We start from the raw sequence: 25,807 nt of genomic DNA, 5'->3' as shown, positions 1-25,807 counted from the left end.
TGTCATGAACCTAGATGGATGTCAGGCATCAGGGAACTCCCAGAAATCACAAGAGGTCCAGGCCAGCCCATCCAGAATCCTCTCCTTTTTCCATGAGGCTGAGTTCCTGGGGTTCATCACTGCACAGTGGGCATCTCAGGCCTCCTTCTCCTTCCCAGAGCCCACTTGCCTCCAAGTTTCCAAGGAAGAGTCATTCCTTTCCCATCCCTCAGCACTTAAGGCCAGGCCCCCTTCTACTCCAAGCCCAGAAGTTTATCTGGCACTGTCGCTCAGAGAACACAGCAGCTGGATGACATCATAGAGGAGACAGCCTTGTCAAACTGGTTTGCCAAACAGGTCCCCAGTCCTACTCCTGGGGCTGCTGGCCATGATCATGGGGGCCTCCAGTTCTGCCCATGAGGAGGAAGGTCACAGCCCTTGGATCCTGCCAACCTCAGTAAGGACCAGTTGTCCTCAAGGACCTCATGCTCCAGCTTCACCTGCTTGACTTTTCCCCAACAAAATCCTCACAGTCTTACCTCCCTTCCTTTGTTCATGCTGTTCCCTTCACCAGGTTGCCCTTCCCCATCCCCGCAGCATGCCAAACAGCAAGTGAGGGCTTCATTTTGTATAGCTTTTAGGGTCCAGATACTGTGTCTCCCCCACTCTGACTAGGCTGTGAGACCCCACCAGCAGGCCCAACCCCAACCCATGCCTAACCCTACATCCCTCCCTGTAACCAGCAGCCCCCCGGATGCCCTCATAGACCCAAGGTTCTGGCCTTGGCTGGCCTCACAGGTACTTGTGAACGTATCCCAAGGTGGGGTCTCCCTGAAAGTCCTGGTATTTTATGTTGTCTAGTCTGGGGGGAGAGAACTTAGGGAGCTCAGGCCATAATTCCTACATTGTGCAGATAAGAAAATCAAGGCTCTGAGAGGACCAAATCTTTGCCTGGGGCAGAGTCAGGGCTAAGACCCATCACCTTTCTTGCCTCCTGATCCCAGGCCTTGGCTGTTTTTGCAGGACCCTGGATGGGGGGGGGGGGGGGGGGGTGGCGGGGTGCGGAGAGGAAGCCAGGGTAATTCAGGGATCTGGCACTGCTGGCTTGGTAAAACATTTATTCTCAGACTCAAGCACTAGAGCAAAATATTACCCTTGGCCCCTGAGCTGCTCCAGCCACTCTCTGCTCTGCCAGTCCAGGATTAGATCTGGAGGGATCTGGACCCTTTCTATTATAGCCCCTTGCTCGGGAGGACCAGAAGCAGGCCAGTCCAATCCCATCCTTTTTCAGATGGATAGAATGAGGCCCAGGCCTCCCCAGTGTCTACAAGATATGTTCACTCTGTTCACCTGGCATTCAGGGCCCTTCACAGATGGAATGACCCTTATCTCCATTTCTTGCTCCATCCACAACCCATCTCTCCTCCTTTTCCTACTTACAAACCTCCTGTCCTTTACTCACACTATTCCCCTACCACAATGCCTTTCCCCCTCTTCTCTGGGTGATGAATTTCTATGCATCCTTCCTCAAGGATCGGTTTGCACATCACTTCCTCCAAGAAGTCTTCCAGGATTTCCCCCATCCTAGAGGCAGCAAGATGGAGGAAAGGGCCTTAGGCATGAGGCAGAATTCCACTCATTTGAGTGCTATTACCAGCCCAAGGTGCCTTCACCTCCCTAAGCTTCCTTCTCTGTAAAATCCAGGTAATACTTGTCTTGCACAGTGCTCAACTTGCAATAGGGCAAACCCTGTGTTTGACATGCAGCAGGTACTCAGATAATGCCAGGCCCTCCTCATGGGTTGTTTACTCCTTCCTAAACTGTGGCTGAAAGCTTCTCCAGCACTGCATGCGGCTACCCTTTGATCTTTGTTTCACCACCACCACTATCCCCCCCCCCCCCCCCTTTACAGGGAGGAAGGAAGAATCAGGCAGGTAGGTCTGGAAGAGGACCCCAGCCCTGAGGGCTTGACGGCAGGGAAGGACCCAAGCATCTCTTCCTTACTGCAAACACCTGGTGAGCACGCGTGACAGATTAAGTAGGTGGGAGCACACTCAACTGTGTGGTTCCTCCCAGCCTGCAGGAAGGGGCGAGGGGTGAGGGGCGGGACTAGCTCGAAGCAAGCCATTCATTGGAGCAGACAGCCACATTCTCAGGCAGGCCCTGAGAATCCCAGCTAGCCTAGGTGTGCCCCACCCTAACGGGCTGTTCCAAGGGGCACCCCAGGTTTGAAGTAGAATCAACTTAGCCTTGATTGGGCTCTGTTTGCTCCTCCTCCCGTATGACCTTCACAAGTCTCTTCCCTCTCTATGTTTTGGTCTTCCCATGTGGAAAGTGGAACCACCTCTCAAGATGTGGGGATCAAAGAAGATGACACTTTTTAAGAGTCTGGGAGTCTCTCTAGATGGGGGTGAGGTGGGATGGGTGGTCCCAGAGGATCTGGACAGCAGGGCTGTGGGGCTCTGCTGGGACAGTACGCTGAAACCACTCCCCCACAACCCCACCTCACAATGGGTAAAAGCAGATTCTGGACTTAAAAGGTGTTGGTATGAATCACACAGTTCCACTACCTATCAGCTGTCGTCCTCAACTGTAAAATGGGGCATTAACAGTTGGGCTCAAAACAGTCGTTATAGGGATTATATGCCTGGTACATGGCAAGTGCAAAATAAATGTGTTGGTATTGTTTTTATTTGACATACAGGACTCCAGACCCCACCTCCCGGGTTCCTTAAACAGGCAGGGTCCAATGACCCTGGATCTGTGGATCTGTGGGAGGGCCCTGGGCCTCCAGCACGACACGAAGTGGCTTTCCCCAGTGGGTCTAAGCTCTTGGGTCCTCTGGCTGATTCCAGGTGTTGGGCATGTTGTCTCTGTCTGGGCCTCAATTTCCCCCATTTGTTGAATGAGACCATGGACTCTGTATTCCCCATTTAGGACTAGCGCAACCAGAAGCGCACCCTCAGGGGGCTGGGGAGGGAAAAGCATGACAGATGAATGAAACGTCCGTTCAAAGGTGTATCGACTGGGGAAAAGTTCCTGTGATTGATCCTGCTCCACCTAAGATGTTCTTTGTGATGCACCAACATAGGGTCGAGGTGCTGCCGGTCACAGTCCCTGCTCTGAGGTGGCCGGGACCAGGTGTCCCAAAAGCAGCCTGGGCGGCAGCCAAGCCCAAAAGCTAACGCGAGAAGGGGGCGGAGTCGGGGGAAGGGACAGGGTCTCACGAACAAAGAGGATGGCGGAGAGGGGCAGTTCTGAAGATTCCGCGAATCTTCAGACGGACGATCCCGAGCCACTTACCCCGGCTTTCGGCGCCCTCCCCGACTTTAGTGCAAAGCTGCGTCCTCCTGCCGACTACCGCCCAACCAGCCAAGGCCCCGGCGGCAGTGGCCCCAAGACTACAAGCCCCTACAGTCCTGCCCTCGAGGGGCGGGGCCTGCTACAGGGGCGTGGTCGTCAAATTGAATTTCCCCAATGGGGCACGAGGATGGGCGGGACCCTCCCAAGGATTGGCTGCCGTGACGGCTCGGGGCAGGGCTGGCAGGGCCGCTGGCGCGGCTGGACGGGCGGCGCTTGCAGAATCTCGGGGACGGTTGCTGAGGGGGACTGGGATCCCGGTCGCGGCGCCTTCCGCCTGACCGTTCCTAGTCTATCTGTCGGATCCCGAGTGACCTAACCTGAGCCCGCGCCGGACGGGTGGGCCGGACTGAGAGGTGGGTGTGCAGGCCTCTGGGCGGCACCAGGACCCTCGACGGGTCCTGGGGGTGGAACCCGGATATCTGAACTAGGGTTCTGGGACTCCCAGACGTGGAAGCTCCCACCCATCCACGGGGGCTCTAAGCCATGAGATAAGGTTCTAGACTGCGGGAAAGGATATCACGGACCTCCAGGAGGCTCCACAACCCCCAGGGACCCTAGACTATGGGGGCACACGCCTTGGGGAAGGTCCCACATTACTCTGAGGCTTCTCTCAATCCCCGGAGACCCCAGACTATTTGTATGACAGGGAGCCCTGTCCCGCAGCAGCGGCAGTCCCTAAGGACTTCCTGGGCGTCCTAGATTATGCATTAGCGACCCCTGCCCTTCAGTAGACATGGGGGAATTCAGTGTCCATGGAACCTAAGTCTGGTGATTGCTGAGTGACACCCTTGGGGTTACCCCAAAGTAGGTAGATTAGAGGCAAGGACCCCCCCCCCCCCAGATGAAAGATGGATGGGTGGTTGACACCCACCCACGCCTAAGGGGATGGGACAAGCAAGCAGAGACTTGAACTGGCAGGGTCTGAAGAACCCCAACTGTATGAATTAGGAGCCCCCCCTCAGACCCCTTTACCGGATGGGGTGACTCGACAAGTGACTGTTCTGGGGAGGGGGAAGGCATGACTGAGAGATGAATCATTGAGGGGGGGGTGGCAATCCTGGGGCCATTTCAGTCACCATACATTAACTAAGCACCTATGGTGTGTCAGGCTGTGGGCCCTCAAATTCCATAGACATGAGGGCTGCAGGAAGAAGGAAGGAACTGCACTAGGAGGTTGGGCCAGGATTTAGGGGGCCATTTTGATGCAATGATGGAGCAAAAAAAGCCCCTAGGGGCACTTTGGAAGGGGGCTTCAGAAGCCAGAAGTGGCCAAGATTTTTATTAAATCCGTTCCTGCTCTTTGGGTCTTTGGAATCTTACTTTCCCCTTGTGACAAATCCCCGCCCTCTCCAATCCTCAGTTTGCTTATCCAGAGGCTGGACGTGTCAGGTTCTGTAGGCCATTCTAGCTGGGGAATTCGATTCTAAGTGTGTAAATTGGCAGGAGGAGCCGGTTGCCTGGACACCTGGCTTCATGAGGTCTGGGTAACTGGCATCAGGGGGAGGGCAGGAAGGGGAGGAGAAAAGAGGAGTGTGTATAGAGGGCTGCCCTCAAGAACTGGAAGACAGGAGGTTACCTCCGATGGATTAAATCACCTGGGGTAAGGAGGGCAAGTGGTAGCAAGGATTTGGATATGGGCTCAGCCCACAGAGACTGAGCTTTTGGTCCGAGTGGGGGCTGGGCAGGCCCTGGGGATGGGTGGGTGGGGCAGGAAATGAGTCTAGCAGGCACCCCCTGGTGGTGAGCACCGCTGTGGTGGACCTTCTCAATCCTCTAAGCTCTCTGATGCTTAAGACAGGGTGAGGGCCCAGTTTAGGCCACACAGCAGGCTGGCATTGAGTTCGCTGTGCTGGAACCAGGGACTCCCACACTTGGTTTAAGTTTTTCAACATACCACCCTAGGGCAGAGAGCAACCCCAGCCAGCAGCCACAGGTAGCAAGAATGGGACACCAACAGATTATCATGGGTTAGAGAAACTGAGGCACAGGGCCCAAGTGCCTGTGGTTTCTAGAGGTCCCAGCAGGCCTGATTCATGTCTGTCCCCTGCAGATTCCTTGAGCTGGTGTCAGGTGCCACAGGCACCAGGGATCTCACCAGGAGGGGACGGACAGAGCTAGGAGCCATCATGATGGCAGATGAGGCCTTAGCTGGGCTGGACGAAGGAGCCCTGCGGAAGCTGGTAAGTGGCCGGATCATCCCTGCTGTGATAACAGGCAAGCCAGGTCAGAGGCAGGGCCTGTCCAGGCTACCTCTCAGCTGACAAGAGGAGGGGAGGGAGGAGGGGTGAGGATGAGGGCTCAGGGGAACAGGGCTAAACCTGTTATGCATGGCTGATGCAGAGGACCCAGTAGCATGTGCCTGTCTGTGCCAGGTGCTGAGGCCTGGTCCCTCCCAGTCCCCCCACTGCTACCACCTGTTTAAACAGTAACTGCTGAGGACTCGCCCATGTGTAACCACAGGTGTGGGGAGGCTAGATTTTCTCTCCCAAGCAACAGCCTAGGCAGTGTCCACCCCTGGAGGCTGGCCCAATGATAATAGTAGCAGCAATGATTAAAAATGCCAGGGCACAGTAGGGGTCAGGCTGGGTGCTAGACCATCTCACAGAATGGTCACAGCAGCTCCAAAAGCCAAGAGGACACTGTGGCTCAGAGAGGTGAAATAACCTCCCTTAGGGCACCCTGCTAGGAAGATAGAGTGCCAGGATCCAAACAAACCCCAAAGAGGGCCATGGGGGACCATATCTTGGGTAAGTCAACGTCAGAAGAGCCCATAAAAAGAGACAGGCTTTGGGGGCCCTTATAAGCTCTGTCACTTCTAGTCTGTCATTTTTTTCTGAGCCTCAGTTTCTTTACCTGTAAAATGGGAGCTGGAGATGTGTGCAAACATATATGTAGGTCCTAGAGTTGGCATGGGGATGGAATGAGGCATGGGCCCAGATCTTAGGGTGGAAGAAGGATGGGCCCACTCTTTCCTCACTTTCTTGAGGCCCTATCTAACCATAGCCTCCCCCCTCCCCCGTTGCCATGCACAGAAAGGCTTTAGGGCAACAAAAGAGGGCAGACATGTACCCACGATCAAAGGCAGGGAGCTGCAGCACTGGAGGGGCCAGAGCTCTGCGCCCACCCTCCCAGCTCCGCCCTTGACCCTTGTGAGGGTGGACAGTGGAGGGGGAGTGGGATTAAAGATGTACCTTTCCTAAGAGAAAGCAAGTGACCTACCCACCCCCATACCATTCTTCCGGACGCAGGGGTCACTCGACAGTGTCCAGTGCTGCCATAACCTACCCAAGGCAGTCAGACCAGCACCTTAGACTCTCTGGGTGTCTGCCATCGCCACAGCCAGCTGTGTGGTGGATTGGTTTCCCAGGGGTTCCCACCACTCAGGTCAGGAAGTCAGATGGGGGTAGTAGACGCAGAGCGTTCCAGAAAGAAAGCCAGGTCCCCGCGCATCTCCATCTCTAGGAGGCTCAGGGTTCTCCAGTCGCCACTCCCTAACCCCATGCAGAGTTTGGGTGCTGGGTTTTCAGAGAAGCCAGAGCGGTAGCTGTAATCGGCCCAGCCCCGCCCCCTCCCTGGGAAAGGACTAAACCACTCGCTGCCCCTCGTCCGGGGGCGGCAAAACCGCCCAAAGTCTTTCGCACCCCCAGACCGGCTCCTCCACGGCCGGCGCCCCGCCATTACTTCGCCCGGGCATTGCCGAGGGTCCCGCCCAGAGCTCCGGCCTGGTTCCCGCCGGCCTCGTGGCAAGAACGGCGGCGTCCCAAGCCGGGCCCCTCCCCGCGGGGTCGGGCCTTATAAGGGAAAGCTGGCCGGCGCCCCAGCTTCGGGCCGATTGGGGACCCGGGCAGCCGCTTCCGGCCTACGCTCCCGCACATTCCTGTGGACGAAGCGGGGGTGCCTGCGCGGGATGGGGGCACTTGGGGACAGGCACGCTGCGTGCCCCTCCGCCACATACCGGACGCCCTCCTCCTCAGTCCCGGGTTCAAGTTCAGGCTCCGACGCTCCCTAGCTGGGTGACCTAGGGAAGCTGCTTAAGTTCTGTGAACTTCGATTTCTTCTCCGCAACGAGAGACATTAAAGCAGGCGGTGGCGGGGGGCTTCCTGTCTGGCTCTCGACTGGGCGCCTAGTGCTGGGCTCCCCGGGAGAGGCGTGGGCCGTGCCCTGCCTGGGAGGGCGGGCGGTTCCGGAGCCTTCGGACCTTCAGCGCCCCCTGGCGAGGCCTCGCTCCACTGCCGGCCCGTCCCCCATGGGACTGAGCGAATGCCTGGAAAGTCTCCTGTATTGTGCTAGTGAGGAGACCGAGGCCCAGGGAGACCCAGAGCGGGTCAGACCCCACCCCCCACTCCCAAACGGCGAGGGCAGAAAGGCCCGGAGACCCGCCCCCCCCCCCCCCCCCCAGGAGGAGGAAGTGCCCTCTTTCCTCCCGGGAGAATTTCACTGGGCAGTTTCAGAAACCGCCCTATCCCCTTCCCCTTCCCTCTGGTGGACAATGGCGCTTTGTACTTCCTTCCCTCCCTCCCACAGCCCCCTCCACACACAACGGTGGGGCCCGAGAGGGTAGGGAATATAGGATGCACAGCAGGGTTACTGTGGGCAGGCCTTTGCTTTCAGGCCCAAAGAGGAAAGGTCATGCTGGGGAATGATCAGTGGAATGAGGTTGTCCTTCCCCCAGCCCCATCCCACCCACTTGGGGAGAGTATCAGACAGGGACCAGGGACTTCTTTCCAGATGGGGATAGTGAGGCTCCTAGGGATTACAGAGGTAGCCAAGTTTCCACATCAGGCTGTTTTCAGAGATAAGAACCCAGTCTCTGGAACCCAGGGCATTGGGAAGGGGTACCCAGGAGACAAAGGGCTAGTCATTTTATCTCTTAGCCTCTTTACCCTCTGTCTGTCTCTGTCTCTACCCTCTGGTCTATCTCTAGTCTAGACTAGAGAGGGTTCCTAACATAGTATGCCAAGGTCCTTGAGGTACCCACCATGGCAGACACACCCCAGCAACAGAGCTATCTTCAACCCAAGGCAGACTCTGGAGTCCGAGAAACCTGGGTTCAAATCCTGGCTCGGGTCATTTGGCCTTTAGCAAATGACTTCTCCCCACTGAGCCACAGTTTCTTCACCTGTCAAATGGGAGTAATAAGGTACCTAGGATTTCTGTGAGATTAGGACAAACTGTGGACTCAGCACAGGACCTGTTAGATAGGTTCTCAATGTTACTGATATCTCGTATCTTGTACTCTTTTGCCCTTGCCTCTCTCTCCTTCTGAGTGGCTGGAACCAAGGAGGGGGTGATGTTTACTGCATGTACAGCTATGAAGGGGGGACACCAAGTCACTGCCCCCATCCCCATCCACTGCCCTGAGGTGGGAGATTGGCAAATGAGAAAATTGCCAATTCCATTTGGCAAATGAGAAAAACAAGACACAGAGAGGTTAAGGACATACTCCTGACCACCCAGCCAGGACTGGACTGAAGCTGGAGCAAGCTGGGGGTTCTGGCCTGAGCCTCAGGGACCCTCCCATAGCTCTTCAGCAATGTGGAGCCTGAAGGAACCATGGAGGGATCTGTCCCCCGGGGCTCTCCCTACTCTTTTCAGACTGGGACAAGTGATGGCAGAGTTGGGCCAGCCCATGCACCCTGTTGTAACTTGGACCCCCACCAGGGAACAGGAAGGAATGATGGGGGAGGAGCTATAAAGAAAGGAAGTAGAGGATTCCTGGACCCTCCCCCTGAATGATTTGGGGAGTGGGGACAGAGGAAATCACTTTGCCTATACTTGCTCCTATTTGGCTCAGGCCCATACCGGGGATTTATCTCAGCTATTATCTTCCTGGGGTCCCTGTGCCAGTCCTCTCTCTCTTGAGATAGGGCTGGGGAGGTGGGTGGTAGCAGTGTAGGGGAGGCAACAGAATTGACTGACTCTGCCCAGAAAAGGTGCCCTTTCCTGAGAGTGGTTAAACCAACCATCTCCAATTTCCCAGGAATTAAGGGGCTAAGAAGCTGGTGGGAGCACCTGTCCCTCATTGCCCTCTCTAGGGCCCTGGGTAGACTCTAATGCAGCTCTATTATCTGAGGGACTGACCTTCCTACTCTGGGCCTTGGCCCCTTTGACGGTGGATAGCGCTGGGCCAGTACAGGCAGGAAAAAATAGCCCCCAGCCAAGCAATAAAATAGGACTCCTGAGCACCTGCCCTGCCTCAGTTTTCCCATCAGTCCAGTGTGGATGAGGCTGCCACCCCCAGCAAGACTATAGTGCTTTGGGACTAGAACATGGGAGTCTTCCTTGCTCACAGGGTGGACTCCATCTGCCCTAATCACCCTTCCTTTCCCAGGGACACTGTTGGGGCCCTGTAGGGTAGCCTCCTTCTTCCTGCAATACTCCCTGGCCCTTGGGAATTTGATGAAGGACTCTGAGTGACAGGAGTTGAGTCTCAAGAAGGAGTGCCTGGCTTGGCACCTGGCACAGATGGGCAGTTGCTGGCTGCCCACTCTGTGAACCATAGTGCACAGTAGGCTGTCCAAGAGCTCTGGTTCCATAAGCCAGGTCTCCCTGAGACCCTGCATGGGTGGGAGGGCAGGCTCGTGACAGACATGTGGCAGAGAGAGTGGAGACAGACCACTCATTGTGGCCCAGGCCAAGCTGTGGGCAGTTGGTGCCCGCCCTCCGCCCCTGGCAGCCAAAATGATTTGCCCCTCACCCCCGCCTGCCCCACAGTTGGAGGTCACAGCGGATCTGGCAGAGCGGCGGCGCATCCGCTCAGCCATCCGGGAGTTGCAGCGGCAGGAGCTGCAGCGTGAGGAGGAGGCCCTGGCATCCAAGCGCTTCCGTGCTGAGCGGCAGGACAACAAGGAGAACTGGCTGCAGTGAGTGGCCAGGGAGGGATGGTCATGCAGGTGGGAGGAGTATGTGCCAGGGCTCGGCTTGTGTTGTGCAGGCAGGCATGAGCACAGGTGTGTCCGCTGCCCATGTGGGTGTGCAAATGGCAGTATAGGCAGGCATATGGAATATACAGGGATGTTTATGGGCATGGACCACTCACCAGTCATGGAGTCCTGGACACACCCACGTAGATAACATGTCTGAGCCTGTGGTATTAGTGCTCACGTACATGGGCATGCATGTGCCAGCATGTAGCCAGAGGGTGTGCTTAGCTACCTGCTCCTCTGTGTACCCTGTCCTGCCCCTACCCTCAGCCCACATCCTCCATGACTTGGCTATGGCAGTAGGAGTTATAGTCATGATGTCCCTGCAGCTCTCAGCAGCAGGAAGCGGAGCAGCAAGCTGCTCTGGCGCGGCTGGCAGGGCGGCTGGAGTCCATGAATGACGTGGAAGAGCTGACTGCACTGGTGAGGCCCAGGGCAGGGGATGTGGCAGGGCAGGGGAAGACCTGGACTCCACAGTCCAGCACCTGCAGCCTGTTTCTCACCCATAGCTGCGAGGTGCTGGTGAGTATGAGGAACGCAAGCTGATCCGAGCTGCCATCCGCCGCATAAGGGCCCAGGAGATTGAGGGTATGTGCCCTGCCCTGGCCCTACCCTGTGTACTGCTGCATGCCACCCACAGCACCTGCTGGCCACTCACCTGACATGTTTTCCTTCCCTTCCAGCTGCCACGTTGGCTGGGAGGTTGTGCAGCGGGCGTCCCAACAGTGGCTCAAGAGAAGAGAGCAAGGGGCGGGCAGCACACAGGCTGGAACGGTGTGAGGTAAGGAATGTGAGCAAGGTGGGCGGGTAGCCCAGTGTCCTGTACCCACAGATACTAGCAGCACAGAGCACCTACTTGTCTTTGCTAGACTGGTACCTCATGGGGTGGGGAGGTGTTTGGGGGACACTATCTCACACCTCTGCCTAGTCTCTTGGATAACCTCTGGCCACATGTCCCCCAATCCAGACTTTGTATCTTCCCCTCAAAGCCAGACTGTCTACACAGCTCCTGAGTGTGTCTCCCTTACCAACTTGCTGGCCTGCCTGCTTCCATAACTACATTTCACCCCATCATGGCCATCCAGCCTCCACTCAGTAGCCAGTGCAATCTCCCTGAAATGCAGATCTGAACCTGACCTCCCTAGCTTAAACCTAGCCTGAGGCTGTCCTTCTCCCTCCAGACAGCCCACATCCTTAGCTTGACTCTACATATCACACCCCAGCTGACTCTGTGGAGCACTGTTCTCCAGGGAGTATGGGTGAGAGGTCGGGCCATGGAGGTTCCTTCAGTGGCCAGCAGAGGCCGCTGGTCCCAGTTCTTGAAGGACTCCCCCTCCCCGCCACCCCGCCCCAAGCTGCCCCCACACACACACACACTCTGATTAACCAGGCCAGGATCAGGGGTCAGAGGCCTCTGCTCCAGGGATCTGTTAAGGTTGGGAGTCCCCAGGAGGTCTCCTGTCATCCCCAACCCCTGGCATAGTATCTAGTCCTCTTTGAACCACGCTTGACCAGGCAGTGCCAGGAGGTTAGGAAGTGAGTATCAGAGGCCTCCCATGGTGTGCCAGTGCCCCTGCATGTGCAGGTGTGCCCACAGGAAGCTATGCCTAACCCCTCTGCTTTGCATGCCCTGCCCTGGGCACCTGCCAGCCTGGGGAGCCTTGACTGCATCCTGTGGGTCTCCCACAGGTGCCAGAGCGAGAGAAACAGAAGCAGCAGGCAGAGATCCCAGAGCCAACCCCAACCCCCCAGGGCACCAGCCGAGATGTGACCACAGTGACACTCCTGGTGCAGGCCCCACCTGGGGGCACACCCAGCTTACCTGCCTCACCCGTCAGTTCACCTACCACTGCTTCTCCTGAGCCTCCACTAGAGCCTTCTGAGGCCCGGTGTCCTGCTGCTGAGGCTGTGGGCAGCCCCGAGTCACCCTCCAGCCCACCCAGGGCCACCAGCCCTGAGCCCCAGGAGCTGCCAGCCACCCCCAGCACTGAGAGGCAGGTGGTCAACAAGGTGAGTCTGGATGAGGGACAGGGATGCCAAGCAGGTGAGCTCCTCAGTTTGGGAGTCAGGCCCTGCCCATGCTATGTCTCCCCTGCAGCTCCTGCCTGGCCCCACAGAGCCCCCAGCTGTCCAAGGCCCCACCAAAGGTCCCTCCGACACAAAGAGAGCAGGTGAGGGTCCCCATAGGGGTAGCTATAGGCCTCCCCTTCCCTGTCTGGAAAATGGGCTCTAATGCCTAGACAGCTTCAGCTTCCTCAAGAGGAAGCAGTCCCTAACACTCCTCCCACTGCCCTGAAGTGTCCCCACCCCCAGCCTGGCCCTCCCCAACCCCCATCCCATGGCCAGAGGCCTCCCTGCAGCCTTGAAAGGCAACGGGCCTCAGGCACATTCTTTTCCCCAATAAGGGAGTGCGCCCATCTCCCAGCTGAGGCCATGGGCAGTGCTGGACGGTGGGGGGGGGGGGGGGGGGGGGGGGTCCTGTATCCCCATCAGCAGGAAGGATCTGGGCACCCTTCCTCCAGCCTAAGCCTAGCCCAAGCCCCCAGGAGTGTCCAAGTCATCCTAGGGTCAGTGCAGGAGAAGAAGGAGGAGCCTATAAGAGAGATACAGCTGAGTGGGGAGGCCAGGAGCTATGGGAAGTGCAACATGGGACGGGGAGGCTGGAATACAGGAAGGGGTTGGGAAGCTGAGGAGGTGTGGAGGAGAGACTTATGAGAGGCGGAACTTCCATATCCACTCTCCTCTGTCTTTCCCCACCTGGCCATCTCTCCAAACTGCCAGACCTGGCTGGACCCCGTCCCTGCCAATGCTCCCTGTCCATGCTCAGTCCCTGCCAGCCAGCCCAGAACCGAGGTACTACCTGTTCCCACTATTGCAGACTTGGGGCAGTCCCTGTCCCACCCAGTCACTGATAACCCTCCTGTCCCTTCTAGAGCCCACCACTCTTGCCAGTGGACCTTCCTCATTCCAGCGGGCTGGCTCCGTGCGGGATCGTGTGCGCAAGTTCACATCTGATTCTCCTATGGCTGCTGGGCTTCAGGAGGGTCCACCCCGGTTGGTCCTGGGTCCCTCGACCCCCACAAGACTCCTGGGCCCCTCCCACATCAGCACTACTCCTGCCTCCTCTTCCAACAGCTCCTCCTCACGGGGCCCCAGCGACACCTCCTCCCGACTCAGCAAGGAGCCACGAGGAACAGCCAGGCCCCTGGCCCAGCTTCAGAGCTGCCCCCGGGAGGAGGGCCCCGGGAGGCGGGGCTTGGCTGCCAGGCCCCTTGAAAACAGAGCAGGGGGGCCTGTGGCCCGCTCAGAGGAGCCCAGTGCCCTGCTTCCTGTGCCTGTCGGCACTGCCGAGCCAGGGGCCAGTATGAAGACCACATTCACCATCGAGATCAAGGATGGCCGTGGCCAGGCATCCACAGGCCGAGTGCTGCTGCCCACAGGCAACCAGAGGGCAGGTAGGCCTCCCCCCTGTCTCCCCACTGCTGGGGATGAGCATTTGCAGACAGCTCTGCATATAGAACGAGTGCTGTGGTCAGGCTTCAGGGTGTCTCCAAAGGATGTGCTGGGAGCAAGGGGCACCATTAACCTTGGCTGGCATTGCCCTCACCCCAGCTGATCTAACAGTGGCCCTTCTCCTCCTCCAGAACTGACACTGGGACTACGGGCGCCTCCCACCCTCCTTAGCACCAGCAGTGGGGGCAAGAGCACCATCACCCATATCAGCAGCCCTGGGACCCTGGCGCGCCTGGGTAGCGTCACTCACGTCACCAGCTTCAGCCATGCCTCCCCTGATAGCCGGGGAGGCTGCGGCATTAAGGTGAGCCCCTTCTTACCCCACCAGCGTCACCATCCATCAATCTTATATAAACTGCTTCAGGATGTAGGGCTAGCAGGATTCCTCTGCTCCATTCCTCCCCCACTGAACACATGGGGAAATTGAGGCCCAGAGAGAGAAGGTGGCTACCTACAGTCCAGAACCAGTTGGTGGCAGAGCTAAAGGCAGACCCTAGTGTACCAAGCCACTAGGTGTGTCAGAAGCTTACTCTGTACTGGCCTCAAGCTTCTCACATGCTGATCTCTGGTCTTTAGTCCAAAATAGGTTGGTTGATTCCTAATGAACAGATGGGAAAATTCAAGCTCAGAGAGGATGGTGAGGACTTGCCCCCTCTTCTGATGGCTCCAGTGCCCCTGCTCCTACTCCATACTGGAGCTCAGCCCCAAGAAGCAAAGCTGCTGATCTGCTCATCCAAGATCAGCCTAGCCTGTTAGGAGATTGGAGATTAGTGATTACCATCTGCGTCAACATCTCTGGGGGAGGGGGGGTTGAACAGAAACATTGATGGGGGGGACAGGCAGGGGATGCCAGTCAGGTGAGGCAGCAGCCTAACAGGTGCCACGGGAACTGAATACGCCGCATCCCTCCATTATTCATTCCTGAGCCTGGGATCAGCTGGCTGGAAGCTCAGCTGGGGAAGGGATCCCCAGTGGGCCGCCTGACTGCCCAGGTAATGTCCTCTGTGCTGTACCAGGGACTGAATGGGACTTTGGTTGAGGTGAGATGGCTAGAGCCAGCTTTGGGCCTTCTCAGGGGTAACAGGGAGAGGGTGGGGGGAAGAAAGCACCCTTACCCCCACAGAGCAGGACTTAACTGCTCTCTGCCAAGAGAGTGAGGGGATGGTAGCTGAGGCCCTTGGGGTGGGTGGGAGGTGAAACAGTGAGCCCTGCATGTGATACCACTAACGCATCTCAATTTCCCCATCTAGAATCAAGGGAAAGCAGAAAAGTACCTAAAATGTGCTCAAAGTCTGTGGTTGTATCCAAGCACCACAGACAGGCCAGAGGATATTTATCTCAGGGACGAGATGCTTGTTATAGCAGATTGCTCAAAGTCCCGCCGCTCTGTGCCTCCATTTCCTCCATTTGTTCAAGGATTTCTAAAACAGCATGGCATGAAGGCAAAGGAGTGCAGGCTCTTGGAGTCTGGCAGACTGGATCCTCACAGCTAATGCAAATGGTAGCCCAGGCAGGCCCATTTATTGCTTCCTGCCTCAGTTTCCCCATCTGTGGGGCATGGGGCCCTGGCCTAGGTAATTCTTCAGAACCTGTGCAGCTTTGCTCTGTTGCCAGTCTGTGATCTCTGCACGGCCAGCACCAGACCTGGCCGTCTGCCTGCTTGGACAGGCCACCCCTCCCCCACAACCCCCTCCACAAGGAGCCCAGAATAGGTTTCTATTTGGGCCACAGCCCCAGCTGGCGGGTGGCAGGCTGGGAGGCTGGGAGGCCATCAGGGGCGGAGCAGGCCCACTGCCCTTGCCTTCGCCCTCAGGCCAGCTGCAAAGACTCTGACACTGCCAGCCAGAGGCAACTGTCCCTACCACTGTCCCCATCGTCATCCCACCACAGAGCCTCTGCCATCACCATGCCGGGGGTACCAGGGCCTGGGTCTGAGCTGGCTGCAGCCCTTGAGGAACGATTGCACTTGGCGTTGGAAGAGCTGCGGGCAGTGGCTGAGGCAGGGCGGGCGGCAGTGACCCAGGCAGCTGAGGCAGCTGCCTCGGCCATGGAGCCAGTGGCCCGGGCAGCTGAAGAGCTGCGGGTGGAGACAGCAGCACTGAGCCGGCGGCTGGATGCACTGGGCAGGCAGGTGGAGGTGCTGAGCCTGCGCCTGGGGGTCCCACTTGTGCCTGACCTTGAGCCTGAGCTGGAGCCCAGTGAGCTGCTCCTGGCTGCTGCCGACCCCGAGGCCCTCTTCCAGGCGGCTGAGGATGCCGGGACCCCTGTGGCCCACCCACCTGCCTTCAGCACCCGCCGCCGCTCCTCTGCTGGCCCTGCCCGCAGCACCAGTCTCGTAAGTCCCTATGGGCTGGGGGGACAGGGGTGGTTTTGAGCAGGTTCTGCCCCTGCTTACTGACCTTTGGTGTGCCACTACCTTCTCTGAGCCTCAGTTTACATATCTGCAGAGGGGACTGGAGTGCTAGTGCTCTAACACTCAGGCAAGAGAGTGCCAGGCTCCTGGCCCTGAGGCATGCATGGTGGCTGCCCTAGCAGCCCCTGGCCAGGGCCCAGTCCCCACCCCCACCCCTACTATGCCCCAGTCAGGTTGAGTCTCCCTAGAGCAGCTGCCACCTCAGCTCTCCTTACCCTTACAGCAGACTGAGAGGCCCTGCCAGGAGGAGAGGGGCTGTGATAGTTGGGCTGGGGGCTTGTCTGCAAGTGCTTAGAAGATGTCCTGGGAGGGGTAGGGTGCTAGGTTGGGGCCACAGGCCCTTTAGAGGGTAGTTCCCAGTATGGAGCAGGGAGCAGGAGCAAGCTTCAGAGAGGATTTGGCTCTGGGCAGTCCCAGTCAGACACCTGGTCAGGAGCCCAAGGGCCCTGGTCCAGCCCCTTTGGGGTGTGTGTGTGTGTGTGTGTGTGTGTGTGTGTGTGTGTGTGTGTATGTGTGTGTGGCATGTGCTGCCTGGGCACTGGCCCAGGAGGGCTCAGGCCTTGGGAACTTCCAGGACAGAGCACAGCCTGCTTGGGAGGAGGCTGGGAATGAAGCAGCAGAAAGAACTCAGGTTTAGGAGATAAGCTCAGCTCAGACCCCAGGCTACATCACACTTCTAGGACTGTGGGCAAGTCATGCAGCTACCCTGAGCCTCAGTTTTCCCTTGTGTTAAATAAGGACAGTAAAATCCCTAGTGCTTATACAATGCTTACTACCAAATGAAAATCACCGTTATTGACACTGTTAATTATATTAATGCAATTCCACGTACACGGGAAGCCCTACAACAAGGCTGTCAGTGCCTCTTCTCTGAGTCTGACACCAGACGACCATCTTTGCACAGGCAGTCTGACTGGTTAGTAGTTATTTCCAAGGCTGTGCCAGCAGACCCAGGGCCTGGTCCCCTAACCATTGGCATGGGCATGGTTGGTTTTGTCCATACCCCTCCTTAAAGTCCATGCCCACTCCCCACCCTACAGATGGAGCCAGAGCCAGCAGAGCCCCCGTCTGCAGAAGTGGAAGTGGCTAACGGTGCTGAGCAGACCCGGGTAGACCAAGCACCAGAGACGCGGAGTCCCCTGAACACTGAGGAGCTGATGGCCATCGAGGATGAAAGCATCCTGGACAAGATGGTATGGCCAGATCTGGTGGACTAGGGGTTGGCAGGGGGCAGGGACCAGCAGGCACCAGGTGGGTAATGACAGGGGTTCTATCTGCAGCTGGATCAGACTACAGACTTTGAGGAGCGGAAGCTCATCCGGGCTGCGCTACGTGAGCTCCGACAAAAGAAGAGAGGTAGAGAGCCTGTGGCCCCACCCTAGATCCAGTTGCTCCATTCCCCAGCTGCTCCCTTTACTCTGGGGTCCATTCATGGACATGCTAGTTCAGTACCTGCCCTACCCAGCTTCTTCTCTAGACCCAAATGTTCCCTTGCCTCCTTCTCCCTGGATCCAGCTTCTCCCTTCCCTAGCTACATCTCTCCCCCTGACCACCCCAGTTATACTGTCCCCAACCAGCTTCTCTTCTCCTTCCCAGACCCAGGTACTCCCTCTCCTAGCTACTCCTTCTTGGATCCCATTGCTTCTCCACATACTGCCAACTACTCCTTCCCTGAATCCAGATACTCCTCCCAGCAGCTGCTTTTCTCTCCTTGAGTTCCACTGATGACCACTGTAGCTCTGCCCCTACCCAGCTTCCCCTTCTCTGAGCCCAGCTACTTCCTCCATGGACCCAGCTATTCATTTGCTTGGATTCTAGATTTATTTCCTTCTCTAGATACTCTCTGAATCTAACTGCTTCCTCCAAGCCCCATTGATGGCCACCTGGCTCCTATGCCCGCCTACCTACTTCTTTAGGCCCAGTCACCCCTTTTGCCAGCTTCTCTCTCAACTACTCTTTCCCCGGATTGAATTACTTCTCAGGTACCTCCAATTACTCCTTCCTTGGATCTAGATATTTCTTCTTCTAGCTGCTCTTCTCCCACCTAAGACTCATTTAAAGACCCACTCAGCTACTAGCCTCACTCAGCTTCTCCCTCCCTGAATTCTGCTACTTCCTCGCTGGATCTGCATATTCACTCTGGAAGCTACTCATTCCCATAGAAATTCCCTTCTTGGATCCAAATACTCCCCCTTTGAGTTCAGCTCCTCCATATCCCTTTGTTTCTGCCTGAGTCCATTGCCACACACCACCTCTCCCCCACCCCCTGCCAAGTTATAGCTATCCCTTTACCCTCAGCTACTCCTAGAGAGGGCCCTTGTCCCCTGTGTCTTCAATATTTCTAACAAGTTGCCCCCCCCCACCCCATCTTGTGTGCCCGTGCATATGTGCTCTGTGGGTGATGGGTGGCCCTTCTGGGCATGCATGGGGCATCCCCCACCCAGACCAGCGGGACAAGGAACGGGAACGGCGGCTACAAGAGGCACGGGCCCGGCCAGGGGAGGGCCGTGGCAACACAGCTACTGAGACCACCACGAGGCACAGTCAGCGGGCAGCCGATGGCTCAGCTGTCAGCACTGTCACCAAGACTGAGCGGCTCGTCCACTCCAGTAAGAGGCCAAGCAAGGCTCAGGGCTCCAGGTGGGAATATATCCACCCCACTGGCCCCATGGCTCATATTCTTCCTCTCATCCCCTGCCCCTCCAGATGATGGCACACGGACGGCCCGCACCACCACGGTGGAGTCGAGTTTTGTGAGGCGCTCGGAGAGTAAGGCCGCCTGGTGTCGCCCTGTGCCTGACTGCCTGCCCACCTCCTCAGACTCATCCTCAAGCTCTCTCTCCGTACCTTCATCTGTGTGTCTCTCTGTCCAGCAGTCACTTTCTCTTCTCTGCCTGAGGCTACCACCATCCCCCCCACAATAGCCCCCTGCCCCATCTCCTGATGTCCAGGCCCAAGCCCTCACCCTGCTCCTCTTCCCCTTTATTGCAGATGGTGGTGGCCATACTATGGTGCAAACCAAGACTTTCTCCTCTTCATCATCCAAGAAGATGGGCAGGTGAGCATAGGTACCCATCCCTAGACCACAGAGGAGTCAGTGCCACGTGGGACCTCACTATATACCCATTCTGCAGAGGGGTAGACCAAGGTGCTTTAAGGTGATAAGCATACAGCCAGGGAGAGTCAGAGTAGGAGTCAGACCACTCCTGCTCCCCTTATGATCTCACCTATTCCTCAGCCACACCACTGAGGAGGCCAGAGATTTGCTCAGGGTCTCACAGCTCTTAGTGGCAGTGATAGCGTTGAGCCCTTAGAGAGGCTTGCCTGCCAATGAGCTGCCTGGTGGCACTGCCACTTCTCAGTGTCTGCAGACCACATCCCATGTCACAGAGCACCTTTGCACTTTAGCCCCATGAGGGAGGAGTACACCTCTATCATACAGAGTGTATCAAGGCTGTTAGGAGCAGAATTCATACTGGAAACCACAGGCGTCCAAGAACTCTGACTCAGAAAGACCTGTGTTCGTGCACTGCCCTCCATGCCCTCTGAAACCTGAGGCCAGGGGCCTGTTTCCTCATCTTTGGTGGAAATAAGGGTCCCTCCCTCCTTGTGAAATTTAAAATGGCACATAGGAAAGGCTCGATAGACATAAGATGATGATGATGATGATGATTATGCTGGTAGGTATTATTAGTTGCTAGTGCCCAGAATCTGAACTCATCTGTAACTTGATCATGCAGTGAGCCTTCTCAGAGAACTGCCCCCAGGGCCAAGTCTGTTGAAGGAAAAGAGTGGCTCCCACCTTCTTCACCTTTGAGCCTCAGTCTACCCTGTAAAATAGACGTGATAAGGACGACTCCCTTGAGGACCGGTTGTGGGTTGTGGATATACCACAGAGTGTAGAGTCTGGAGTACGACAAGTCCCTTCCCTTGGCAATTGGGGGTTGAGGCTCAGGAGCGGCCTAACAGTCGCCCCCCTATCCTCCCCAGTATCTTCGACCGCGAGGATGAGGCCAGCCCACGGCCCGGCAGCCTGGCCGCACTCGAGAAACGCCAAGCAGAGAAAAAGAAAGAGCTGATGAAGGCGCAGAGCCTGCCCAAGACCTCAGCCTCCCAGGCGCGCAAGGCCATGATTGAGAAGCTGGAGAAGGAAGGCGCCTCTGGGTGAGCGACAGTGGGCAGGGCTGGGCGGGGCCTAATTAGTGCATGGGGCGGGGCCAGAAACGGGAAAGCGCTGTGGGAGCAGAGCTGGGAGGGGCCTGAAGGACAGGGAAGGCGGGGCCTGGAACCTACTGGGTTGGCCACCAAGGCAGCACGCCTTGTGACCTGCCTGACGTGCCCCTGCAGCAGCCCTGGTGGACCCCGTGCAGCCGTGCAGCGTTCCACCAGCTTTGGGGTCCCCAATGCCAACAGCATCAAGCAGATGTTGCTGGACTGGTGCCGAGCAAAGACACGTGGTTATGAGGTGAGCTCTACAAGGCCAGGCAGCCGGCTTCTTTCTCCTACCCCCAACCCCCACCCTGCAGCTCCGCACCTCCCTCTTACAGAACTCCTCACCCCCTGTGCTTTTCATAGTCCCCATACCTGGCAGGGACGATGGAAGCCCTCTTTTGGGATGAGGAAACAGGCTCAAAGGAAGACATACAACGTACCCTAGATCCAAGAATAAGTGATTAAGTGGGAGGGCCTAATGAGGGCCTAGTTCAGAGCCAGACCTCACCCTCCGAGTCCCCCCTCATTGCTCTTGGGGGTAGGGGTGGAGGTGAGGGGGCTTGGTAAATTCCTGTAAGTAAGGAAAGGAGTGAAGGAGACATAACCATGGTCTTAGCTGGGTGGTGCTGGGTCTCCTGGTTGCTCTGTGACTGTAAGTAGTAGACAAGGGAGTTGACAAACTTAATTAAAGGATGCTCATGTTCCCACTGCCCATCCCCTGTGCAGCCTTGGGCAAGCTATAGGGCCTCTCTGACCCCAGTTGCCCTATGCCTGGAATGCCAAATGCTGGGGGCAGAGAACTCATAGGGAAGCTGACCAGTCCTCCCACCACCCATACGTAGCACGTGGATATCCAGAACTTCTCCTCAAGTTGGAGTGATGGGATGGCCTTCTGTGCCCTGGTGCACAACTTCTTCCCTGAGGCATTCGACTATGGGCAGCTCAGCCCACAGAACCGGCGTCAGAACTTTGAGGTGGCCTTCTCATCTGCTGAGTAAGTGTGGGCCCCAGTCCTGCTGGTGTCAGCTGGGCATCTGGGACTGGGCATCTGGGCCAGGCCCAGCTGCCCCAAGGCCCCTTGAAGCTGGCCAGCTGCACTGTCAGACAGCGGCTGAGACCCCCTTCCCCAGAAAGCCCCTGTCCTCTCCACCCTGCCCACCTGCTGCTGAGTGTGCCAGGTGCCCGCCGGAACGAAGGAGCCGCCGGCCCGCCTACCAGCCCCGGCCAAGGCCCACCAGGTGGCCCTGTCCATATCCCCTCCATCCTCCCTCTGCCCCTTACTCCCTCTCTCTCTCCCTTTCTCTGTCCTCCCACTATCACCAGAGCTTCCTGCTCCCACGGGATCCCGGCTGGAGATTCCAAAAGGAGGCTCCTGGCCTGGGCACCGTGCCCGTCCAGCCTATATAGGTGTTGCCAAAGGCTTATATAGGACATTAGCAAGCCCTCCACTTTGGAATCGTTGCCCCGTCTGCTCACCTCACCCTCAGCACCCTCCATCTGTCTTTCCTTCTCTCCTTTTCTCTTTCTGGTTCCCCCAGATTTCTTCCTCTTCCTCCTCCCCCACCTCCTTTCACGCCTCCCTCACCTCCCCTCCCTGGGGCACAGCCCTCCTCTCCAACCTCAGTGCCAACGCCATTGCCCCCCACCCCATTCCCGCTTTCCCCAAGAGTTCTCTGCACCTGTGACTGGTCTGGCCCCCCACCCCTGTCTGCATTGCACACCATTAGTGATGGGTAGTGAGCGGCACATCCACAATGGGAAAGAGGCATGCGGGGGGGGCTGGCAGACTGCAGCACTGAGAACGTAACTGAACTCTTGTCTCTGTGTGTATGTGTATGTGTGTGTCTCTGTGTTCTCCCCTTTCTCTTCTCTGCCTCTTCCCCCTCTCCTCTCCTGGGCCCTGCCTCCCTGCCCCTTCCCGGCCCCCTACCCTCCCCAGGACCCATGCGGACTGCCCGCAGCTCCTGGACACAGAGGACATGGTGCGGCTTCGAGAGCCTGACTGGAAGTGCGTGTACACGTACATCCAGGAGTTCTACCGCTGTCTGGTCCAGAAGGGGCTGGTAAAAACCAAAAAGTCCTAACCCCTGCTCAGGGGCCCCACGGTGAGAAACGCCTCCTCGCCTACCTGCACTGTATGCTGGAATCTGCTCAGAGGGGCCCAGAGAGAGACTGGGAGGTGGGTGGGAGAAGCAAGGGGACCCCGAGAAGAGCCAGAAGGAGCCAGACATGGCCCTGTCTTCTGGTAGTTCAGGGCCTAGCAGGCAAGACCATTCTTTTAATGGGGCAGTGATGACCCACATGAGCAGGACTGAGATGGAGGAAGCCCAGGAAGGAAGCCCAGAGGAGGTACCTGACCCAGCCTACAGGTCCAGGATAGCTATCTGAAAAAAGTGCAAACCAAGCTAGGATCTGAATAACAAGTTCAGGCCAGAGGAGGGAGAGGGAGTCCCAGGCAGCAGGGTGAGTCTATGTACAGGGCTGGGGGCGAGAGAGATGGAGAGCGTAGCATACATACTCAGGAAGGGAAGGAAGTTTAGTCTGGGTTTGAAGGGAGAAGAGAAGGAAGTTTAGTCTGCATATGAAGGGCAGAAGGGAAGGAAGTTTAGTCTGGGCTTGAAGAGGAGAAGGGGCCACAGGAGTTTGAACTTCCTCCTAAAGACAGGAGTCATAAAAGATTTCCAAACAGAGAAGGGGTCTGGTTAGCATTCTAGAACAATGTCTGGATGAGGGATGGGGGTGGTGAAGGAATGTGCTAGATAGCTGGAGCAACTTAGAAGTAGGAGAGGCTGACTGATGGATTCAGATTGGGGGTAGGGGGAGAAGGAGGCTCAAGAAAGCCTACTAGGCCTCAGGTTTGGTCACTGGGGAATTGGTGGTGCCACACTCCTTGGAGAGCTCAAGAGCAGGGCCAGTATAACAGGAAGATGTTTCTGGTTAGGGTTCTGGGTCTTCAAATCAGCTATGACATTTTCTCTCTAGTTACCTTACCTCATGTCTACAGTAGGAATTCAGGTCCTGGGCTAACTGTCCATTCCAGACAAGTTGCTCAGAGAAGGGAGAGAGGTGGCTCAGAGTCTTGGAGGTTTTAGGTCAAGAGACTGCTGGAAACTAGAACTCCATATTCCCCACTTAGAGGCTCTTTTCTCTACCCCATCACTTTTCCCACCCATTGTTCAGAGAGAAGAAAAGTCAAAGGCCCAGAGGGAGGGGATTCCCCAAATGAGTCAGGGACAGAGCTAGGAATGTACTCAGATGCCCCTCAGGGCCTGGAGCCATGTGGGGGGTAGCCCACATGTGTACACATCCACCCATAGATAAGCCGTGCAGGTGAGAGGAGGATGGGTTTGGTTTTGTCTCCAGGTCATATATGGACTTACAAGCTGCTGCCCAGCAGACTGGCCTGGAGGGAAAGGGGCCCAGCCCAGCCCTGATCCAGTTGGAAAGTGTGACTCAGCCGTGCTGTTGCTCGAATTGCCCTCTGTTTGGCCTGTCACTGGGGCAGCTGAAGCCCTGAGCTGTGAGCCCCAGTGTAAACAATGGCTTTATAAGGTCTCCAGGGAAGACACCAGAGGTGGGAGGGAGCTCCACGCTGGGGAGCCCAGGATCCCTGAAGAGATAGCCACAGTTTGAAGAAACTGCACAGAGAGGCTGCCTTCTTCACCATAGTATAGCTGGGAAAATAAGTCCGGTCTGGGGCAAAGACGCCAATGGCACATAGCACATCGGCAACAGAGTCAGAAACCCCCTCACTCATCTAAGTGCTCCCAAGGTCTCAAATGAGGCAGAGAACTTGTTGCTATAAAGATGGGAAAGTTGAGTCACAGAACAGGGCAGGGCTTTATCTAGCACACACAGGTGATCAAGGGTACAGTGTGGACTGAAACAGAGGTCTTCTGCCTCCCAAGCTTCTTTATGAAGGAGTCCAGGTGAGCTAGGAGTAGGCTCCAGTCCTACCATGGTCCCAGGTTTGACCTTGAAGGCACAAGATGGAAGGTAGTCCTGGGCCCATTGGTGTGTTACCGATAGGAGCTGTTCTTCCCTGTATGCTTTCCCTGCCAAAGGAAACTCAGTTAACGTGGACTTATGGGAGTGGGCAAGGCAGAAGAGGACTTGCTCTGGGAGAGGAGGGGAAATGGAGCCAGAGAGCAAACTCTAGCTTTAGAGTTCTGGGGCTGTCAGTTGCTTAGTAGCTGCAGTCCATTCACCCCAGAGTGGGGAGATGACTCTTCAGTAGGGAAGAGAGGCTCCAGACAGGTGTCAACACCCAGGGCTGGGGCACTTAAGCCCCAGGAGGCCGAGCCTTGTACCTACCAAGCTATGGGAACTGAAACAAATGAATTCTGCTCTGTGACTCAGTCTCCCTCTGTAAAGTATGGCTGGAACTCTGGAGGATGACAGATGGATGGTCCCACTCTTGAGCGTGTTGTAGGTGTCCTGTCTGTATTGCTTGGGACCCTCATCTGCTTCTCCTGCTCTACCCAAGGAGGGGGGTAAGGGTTAAAGAACTACACACACACACACACACACACACACTGTCTTCTATCTCCTGTAGCAGGATTGTCCCCTGGGGCAAGGACAGGGGTTCCCAGGCCTCTCTACAGGAGGTACCAGGCCAGGCATCTGAGAGATGCCCAGAGGGTCACTGGGGCGGGTCCTGGCTGCAGAGAAAGATGTGCCATTGGTAAGGCCCCTCTGGATTCAATGGCCCAACGCAGAGGCTTTTGCCAGCTGGAGTGTGCCATTGAGGGTATGCAGGAGGTGGCCCTCCAGAGAGACCGGTGAGGTCTGGAGTCAGGAACCTCCAGGGCTAGGGGTAGAGACCCGGACCCTGCCCGGAGTGGGATGGGGCATGGCTCTCCTCCCATCTCCACCCACACCTGCTAGGCCTAGCTCCCCATGGTGATACTTCTAGGCTTGGGTCAGTGGGCCCTGGGGTTTCCTGTCTTCCCAGAAAGCTTTTATCCCTTCACTCAATCGAGAATCTGGAGTTTATGGAAGACCAACAGGCTGCAAGCAGTGAAAAGACCTCCGGATAGAAGGTAGCCACAGGAAACGGGGCCAGCGCTGACAAGTACCCCCGTGCCCCCTTCCTGCAGGATGCTGGTGGACTGCGTGCCCCTGGTGGAGGTGGAGGACATGATGATCATGGGCAAGAAGCCCGACCCCAAGTGCGTCTTCACCTATGTGCAGTCGCTCTACAACCACCTGAGGCGCCACGAGCTGCGCCTGCGCGGCAAGAATGTCTAGCCTCCCTGCCGGCACAGCCAGCCTACGGCAAGATGACCCCACCATCCAGGCACCATCCCCTCCCTCTGCGCCTGCCCACTGCTGCCCTGTCTGTCGCGACACCTTGCCCCGCATACACACGCTGCGTTTTGATAAATTATTGGTTTTCAACGA

The 25,807-nt window shown here is 56.9% G+C and overlaps 1 protein-coding gene and 1 long non-coding RNA gene across 13 annotated transcripts in view; one reads left to right on the top strand and one right to left on the bottom strand.

Annotated features, from left to right (window-relative positions):
• LOC125149033 (uncharacterized) overlaps positions 1–3,532 on the bottom strand; it is a 74,423-nt gene extending 70,891 nt beyond the window's left edge. For all 3 annotated transcript variants that reach the window (XR_007145786.1, XR_007145785.1, XR_007145784.1), the window contains exon 1: positions 3,283–3,532. This is a non-coding gene — a long non-coding RNA (uncharacterized LOC125149033). The remainder of the gene's footprint in view (positions 1–3,282) is intronic.
• SMTN (smoothelin) lies at positions 377–25,807 on the top strand. Of its 10 annotated transcripts, none has more exons than XM_047827562.1 (21): positions 377–436; positions 1,892–1,995; positions 5,393–5,522; positions 10,058–10,206; positions 10,596–10,689; positions 10,776–10,854; positions 10,950–11,047; positions 11,956–12,276; positions 12,365–12,437; positions 13,027–13,119; positions 13,200–13,721; positions 13,911–14,083; positions 17,233–17,385; positions 17,473–17,548; positions 18,637–18,801; positions 18,899–18,961; positions 19,184–19,250; positions 20,183–20,356; positions 20,540–20,657; positions 21,247–21,398; positions 25,504–25,807. In XM_047827562.1, the coding sequence occupies exons 3-21, from the start codon at positions 5,469–5,471 to the stop codon at positions 25,652–25,654; spliced, it is 2,775 nt and encodes a 924-aa protein (XP_047683518.1). In that variant the 5' UTR covers positions 377–436; positions 1,892–1,995; positions 5,393–5,468; the 3' UTR covers positions 25,655–25,807. The 10 variants fall into 10 exon arrangements, with proteins under 10 accessions (XP_047683518.1, XP_047683522.1, XP_047683519.1 ...); XM_047827566.1 differs by lacking the exons at positions 377–436; positions 1,892–1,995 and adding exons at positions 3,559–3,695; positions 22,344–22,509 and having other exon boundaries at positions 13,048–13,119; positions 25,359–25,647; XM_047827563.1 differs by lacking the exons at positions 377–436; positions 1,892–1,995 and adding exons at positions 3,559–3,695; positions 22,344–22,509 and having other exon boundaries at positions 25,359–25,647.

Source organism: Prionailurus viverrinus, chromosome D3 (assembly GCF_022837055.1).
Source record: "Prionailurus viverrinus isolate Anna chromosome D3, UM_Priviv_1.0, whole genome shotgun sequence".
Taxonomy (NCBI): domain Eukaryota; kingdom Metazoa; phylum Chordata; class Mammalia; order Carnivora; family Felidae; genus Prionailurus; species Prionailurus viverrinus.
This window is presented reverse-complemented; position numbering and strand designations above follow the sequence as displayed.

Excerpts from the sequence above, each read along its gene's own strand:
- SMTN (XM_047827570.1), top strand. The coding sequence starts at position 5,469 with ATGATGGCAGATGAGGCCTTAGCTGGGCTGGACGAAGGAGCCCTGCGG. Across the intron at positions 17,549-18,636 it reads GCTCCGACAAAAGAAGAGAG|ACCAGCGGGACAAGGAACGG; the intron begins GTAGAGAGCCTG and ends TCCCCCACCCAG. Across the intron at positions 18,962-19,183 it reads TTTTGTGAGGCGCTCGGAGA|ATGGTGGTGGCCATACTATG; the intron begins GTAAGGCCGCCT and ends CCTTTATTGCAG.